This window comes from Onthophagus taurus, chromosome 1 (genome assembly GCF_036711975.1).
Source record: "Onthophagus taurus isolate NC chromosome 1, IU_Otau_3.0, whole genome shotgun sequence".
Lineage (NCBI taxonomy): Eukaryota > Metazoa > Arthropoda > Insecta > Coleoptera > Scarabaeidae > Onthophagus > Onthophagus taurus.
The window spans coordinates 5,363,484-5,370,027 of record NC_091966.1 but is presented as its reverse complement, the minus strand read 5'-3'; the positions used below and the strand labels follow the sequence as shown (position 1 = coordinate 5,370,027).

The following is a 6,544-nucleotide window of genomic DNA, read 5'->3' as shown; positions in this document are numbered from 1 at the left end:
TCGTGTTATTGATGATGATATTAATCGCTGAGCCTCGGCCGCAAGCGATCTTGGCTTTCTCACATGAGGTTGTAGATGTATTGACTAATTAACCGCCACAATATGATGACCGATTTCAGATTGATATAATCTTAATTATAGCATTCTATTTAAAATAACGATTTTGAAATCTACTTTCGCTGTATCGACTATCTAGAAAATGTGTTGTGTAATGATATAAACAAAATTTCAGAACCATAGGCATAATGGAACCAAAAAAAACTTTTTGATGGATACTGTACAAAAGCAAAAAAAAAACAATATGTAATAATAGATCAAATAATTTTCACACTTTTTATAAATAAAGAAAAAAAAATAAAGGTATACACACATATCTAAAATATTTCAAAATGCAAAAAAATAATAAAACTTCACACAATCACATATATCATTATTTTCTACTAATTCTTTTTGCTTCCTTTTGATTTTTCACTTCCTTTACTTTTGTTGCTAACCTTGCTGTGATTACTAGCATTACTTTTATGTGATTTAATACTTTTGTCGTCGCCGTTTTTAGGACACCCACAAATTTTTCTCGACTTGACAGAACCATCGCGAGAATTTTTCTCAACCTTTTCAATATCATTAATATTTTCTACGGCTTCACCACCGGTTCCATCTCCAGCTCCACCACCATCTCCAACCTCCGTTTTCGCAGTTTCATCTGGTTTACCTTCACCATCGGGAACGTTTTCGTCAGATTCCAGAAAAACACGTGGTACAAATTTCGGTACACTCCAAATAAAAATCGAGCCACTCGCTGAAGTTGAAACAATGTACTTCCCATCGGGGCTAAAGGCGGCTGCTGTTATAACAGCAGAATGTCCTAAACCGACATGCGTTGTAATCCCCGCTTCGTAATCCCATAATTTTATTATTTGATCGTTACCACCAGTTACGAAACGAGTACCATCGTCGATTATATCTATACAATTAATTGCGCCGGATGTGGATCCTTCTAATTCACGTACTAAAGTTCCATCTAACACTTCCCAGTAAGCAACTTTTCGGTCAGAACCCGCGGTCACGATTTGAACGCCAGTGGGAAAGTATCGAACGCACATAAAGAGAGTATTTCCAAACAAAATTTGTTTTCGAACTTGTCTGATTACGTCCCAAATTATACAAGTACCATCAGTACTTGCACTCGCAGCTTCATCATCCGATGCGTTAATGTGAACGGCCGAAACTGGCCCTTTGTGTTCTTTTAAAACACACATTAATTCGTTATGTAACGGGGTGATCTTCCAGAGCCTAACTTGTCCTTCGCAACCACCGCTTATCAAAGTTCTACCGTGATGGGTAACCGCTAAAGCAGAAACGCCTTTATTGTGAGAATTTGGGATGGCGAAAATTAATCGGCCTGTTAACGGTGTAAAGGCGCGAATTACACCATCATTCCACCCAGTGTAAATCGATTTTCCATCGTGTGCAAAAACCACTTTACAACAGATAAAATTTGGTACGCATATTCGAAGAAGTTCCATTTGGGTTGCCACACTCCAGATGCGCACATCGTCTTGACTTGCTGTTGCAAAAACCTCTGAGAAGTGGCTAAAAATAATATATATTTAATAAAGAATAAGGTATAATAAAAGGTTATCAACAAAGAATTAATAAGTTATCAAAGTTTCGCAAATTAATTGTATGTAATAGCGAAATACTTTATTCATCTGGCATACACATTTATAAACAAAGAGAAACTACATGGAGAAGAAACTATTACACCAAAAGTGGCTATCAAAAGATGCAGTTGAAAGGTTGTACCAAAATATGACAGATGTTATAAAAAAAGGCAACAGAATATCTGAAAGCATATATGTATATTACCAAAGGCCTCAAATAAGGATGCAACAAGGATATATTATATTGAAAACAAGCCCTAACAAAATTGTGGGAAGTGTCAAAATATGAGAAGCTAAGTAGACATTCGACAAACTATTTATTTTGCACTTTGCGGATGACCAAGTTATATTGGTAGAAGACGCAATGGGCGCAGAATATATACTTCATAAATTGTGTGAAGATGATAACAGTTGGGGGGGTTTCAATAAATCCTAATAAAGAGAAATAATTGGTCATAGGAGTAAATGGAAACCTAAGCATCTTGGAATTAAAACATGGAATACCGGCAACGATAATGCTGAAATTGTAACTAGGATTGGGCAAACGAAAGCTGCTACCAGACAATTAAATGGCGTTTCGCGAACTAAAATTCGAATATACAGGGTTTCCCAAAACTCTAAAAATCGAAAATAAAATATTTTCATGCTTTTTTACACTTTTATTACGATTTTTATAACAAATGTTCAAATTGTCAACCTTCTTCGGTCTCGCAATAACCCAAACGCTCATAGATGGAATTTTGAACCATCAGGAGCATATCCCAAGTGATATTCGTGGTTCTTCAAGTATGCGATTTTGCAAATCATTGATTGATTCTGGTTTTGTTGCATACACTCTACTTTTCAGGAATCCCCAAAAGAAAAAATCAAGTGGTGTTAGATCAGGAAATCGTGTTGGCCACTCAATGTCACCTCTACTACCAATCCAACGGTTTGGAAACCTACGGCTTAAAAAGTCTCGGACTGCGCGAGTAAATGTGGAGGACTACCATCTTGTTGGAACCACTTATTGTCAATACCATTAGGGCATACGGCACGTACACTTGGAACCACTTGATTTTCTAACAGATGTAGATATCTGTCTTCGTCCAAATTTCCATTAATAAAAAATGGACCAATTATGCATGGAAGTTCTAAACTATCTAAAAATGTAGTTTTTATGATTCTTTGAACCCTGTATAAGACGGTCGTGAAAAGTATAGGCACGTATGGATCCTAACTATTGACCATGAAGAAAAGAAGCAAATCAAGAACCACACTGGAATGGACCACTGAAGTAGATGTTGCCAGAAAACAAGGATGAATCGAGTGAAGAATACCGATATTCGTAAAGAAAATGAGAATACAGATTAGCACACTGGAAACCATAAAAATAAGCTGTAAAAAAGCCGCCTAAAATATACAAGTGTTTCTAAATTGATGCGAAAGATTTTAAAGATGATCAGCAAAAGTTAAGTTATTTTTTTTTTGTTTAACTAACAATTTTAGGAGAAAATGTCAAGAGGCAAAAAAGTTACAGATTGAATGCCTCTATTTAGAAATAGAAAAATGTAGACCCATTAAAAAGTTCTGATCCAAACTATTATAGTGGTTGATTGACCCCTTGTAATAATATATTAGGGTTACAAAAATCAGTTATCTGCCAAATTTAATTCTTCTACATTCTTCCACTCTCAAGTCAGCAGAAGAGTCTGCAACTTTAGAGTTTTCAACTATAGAGAGCTGTAATTTGGAGAGCTCTAATTTTTGCAGAAAAATTTCGTATCAATTTGGAAACAGTCTATATATAGTAGAGTTTTGTACAGCTTATAGCCCTTGCTCGCATCCTGGCTTTCATATTTTTCTATTTTGCCAGTCACTTAGTCTTTTCGATTCCGTATTCTCCTCAACTTCCACTCTCCAAGACCGCCATGGTCATCCTCATTTCTTCGATTTGGCGGTATCAAGTTTATCATTCGCATCAATTTAGAAACATCCTATCTATATTAATAATTAAAAACATAGGAGAATACTGCAATTATACATTTTCATCTTGAATCTTCATATTTTTATGATAAGAGGACAATTTTGTGTTTGATCAAAACTCTGGGAGAACTTATTCATACTCATTGTTGATTGATAACTGTGGGGCCGCCTTATGAGTTATAGCACACCATTAAACAGCTTTATTTATTAATACCGGGTGTCCAGATAATGATACGGAGGGGCTTCATCTCAACAATGGTAAGACTTAGAGGTTTGGTAAAAAGATCCTTATCAGCAAAGTGGGCAAGAGAAATAGTTGGAAATTATTATGGAAGTTATTGTCATAAACAAAAACTACATGATAAGCTATAACTTTGACAACATCATTTGACAGCTTGGATAATACCGCTTTTTTTGCTTTGCAACATTTCTAATATCTGTCATAATAAGTCATAATTAGTTTTAGCCACAAATGTCCATCAATGTTGATGTATTTATTTAATATAACTCTGGACTCGTTTCTAATGGCATTTCGTATTCTCTGTCATATTTATTCTGGTTGTTGCTTTTTCTTGAAAAGCCAGGTCTTTTAGTCTACCCCATAGATAAAAATCTAAACAAGTTAGATCGGGCGAATGCACTGCCCAGGTAGTTCAACTTCCTCTTCTAATAACGCGCTATAAATATTGCTCTTCTAAATGCATGTTACTTCTTATTTCCAAGGAGACGTTTTCTAAAATGGGTTGAAAGAAAACGTTTAAAAATTCCAAAAACCGTTCTCCATTAACTATTAATTCCGCACCATACGTTCAAACTCCAGCAATTTTGATGCACTACCTGCCGCATCATGTAGGTTTTATCTTCGAATCCATAATGCATATTGTGCAAATTTACACTACCTACACTATTGAAAGATGTTTCGTGCATCCATAGTATTTGTGATAAAAAAATTTGGATTTGCCCGAATCATATTTAGCCTGATGTAAAACAATGTGGTATGGATGTATATTATTCTCTTGAAGAATCTTGTGGACAATTGTTTTCGGGATTCCCAGGTTGTGGGAAATTTTTCTGGTGCTCAATGTATGATCAATATTTGAAAACATATTGGCCGCTCCCTCCCTTATTACGGCAGATATGAGAAATTTCGCAGAGCAAAAGCGATGCAGTATTATCCAAGCCATTCTTCAGCAACTTTCCGAGATAGCGCGAATTTTAGTTATGGCAGTTACACCTCCTAGCGGTCGGATTACAACCTCTAGGCCTTACCATTGTTGAGATACGGCTACATATTTATACATACTTAATTTTACTTACTATGGAAATGCAACATCAAAAATAGTAGATTTATGACAAGTAATCAAAAGAACTGTTTGAAACGTTGTTAAATTGATCGAATATAGTTCGCAACAATTCGTGCCAACAAATAATTGATCATTTTGAAATATATTAAAAGAAGTTGGAATTCCATTTATTTTAGTCGATTTTAACTAAAAAGAAACTTTATCAATTTAAATAAAAAGTAACAATAAAAAAGCTTACGACAAATAATTCTGGAGTACTACACAATTTATAAGCGACAGTTTTCGCTGGTTTAATATGTACCCTTCTTTCTTGTACAATATCAATAGTGCCATCACCACCACCGATAAGAAGTTCCTCCTTACCAATTAACTTAATCGCTCTAATTCCTTGGCTGTACAATTCTATACAACCTTCTGGTAACGGTTTTTGGGGATGCTTTGAAAACGATCCCATTAAAATAGGTCGCTTAACAGGATCCAAAACTTCCACATCATGATGGAAATTTAATCGAATCTTAAGAACATCACCGGTACTTGTTCCGCAATAACAAATTTCATCGCGCTCGTTTAAATCGATACACATGATAAGGCGTTTAAGTTTGGCTAGGGTTATGTTGATTCCGCGTACATTACGTGCCTCGCGGTCAATTTTCCATATTTGTAGAGTGCATTCGCCTCCTGATATAAAGCAAGCTTCGCGTTTATTCGTCGGATACACCACGACTGCATCCCCTTGGGTTCCGCTACTAGCTTGGTTTCCGCAAAGTGGTTGTCTTGATTCCACATCCCAAACGACAATTGATCCACAATCTCGACCGCCCAATGAAATTAAATAACGATCGTTTATTGAGAAACATATTGATTCCACGCGGACTTTGTGAATTTCATGCTCGGCAACGAGACAACGCTCATCAAAATCCCAAAGAATTACTTTTGCCTAATACAAAAATTTTGAATAAAAAAAATTATTCAATTTTGATAATTTTACCTTGAATCCTATATGATTAATCTGCCCTGACGCTATATATTTACCAGAAGGTGAAACAGCAACAGCCGATATAGTGTTGGTGTGTCCAGATAGAAAATCTTGTTTCTTGGTCGCCCAATGTTGGATCGATATCTTATTTCCTAATGGATAAACAACGTGTTCTCCATTGGGATGGACTACAAATCCTCTAATGATACCTCCTAGAAGTCAAAAAAAAAATCAATTCGTTTTAAATTGCCAAAAATTTCAAAATGATCGATTCATTTTGATACTTTACCATCAAATCCTATTATTGAGTGCAATTCTAAATCCTCAACTGTTATTTCTTCGGACTCCTGTTCGCCCATCGTCGTAATTATAATTACGATAACTTAAAAAGAATAAAAGCAAACACACAAATATTGCTACGCACCAGAACATTTATTGTTGTTTTTTCGTTGCGGTAGTTTGTTTTCAAAATCAACGTTTCGTTACCATAGAAACTAAAAACTTGCGCAATTAAAACTTAAATATTTACATTTATTTATCATATATTACTAGATTATCAATTTAGTATCATAATTTTTTTATTAATAACAATAAATTAATCATATTTGCATTTAAATAGTAATAAAAATTATTTT

At 35.0% G+C, this 6,544-nt stretch overlaps 1 protein-coding gene across 1 annotated transcript; it reads right to left on the bottom strand.

Moving 5' to 3' along the window:
- Positions 1–319: 319 nt before the first annotated feature.
- LOC111424839 (cilia- and flagella-associated protein 52) lies at positions 320–6,388 on the bottom strand. Its single transcript, XM_023058534.2, has 5 exons — positions 6,199–6,388; positions 5,922–6,121; positions 5,172–5,870; positions 4,947–5,119; positions 320–1,593 (listed from the first exon to the last, which is right to left on the bottom strand). Exons 1-5 carry the CDS (start codon positions 6,266–6,268, stop codon positions 441–443), a joined length of 2,295 nt encoding a protein of 764 aa, XP_022914302.2. The 5' UTR covers positions 6,269–6,388; the 3' UTR covers positions 320–440.
- Between the last annotated feature and the right edge of the window lie 156 nt (positions 6,389–6,544).

Bases quoted from the DNA above. Each gene is read 5' to 3' on its own strand.
- LOC111424839 (XM_023058534.2), bottom strand. From the start codon at position 6,268: ATGGGCGAACAGGAGTCCGAAGAAATAACAGTTGAGGATTTAGAATTG. The intron at 5,871-5,921 runs GTAAAATTATCA...TTTTTGTATTAG, and splicing joins TTAATCATATAGGATTCAAG to GCAAAAGTAATTCTTTGGGA. The intron at 5,120-5,171 runs GTAAGCTTTTTT...GTTTCTTTTTAG, and splicing joins GTACTCCAGAATTATTTGTC to TTAAAATCGACTAAAATAAA.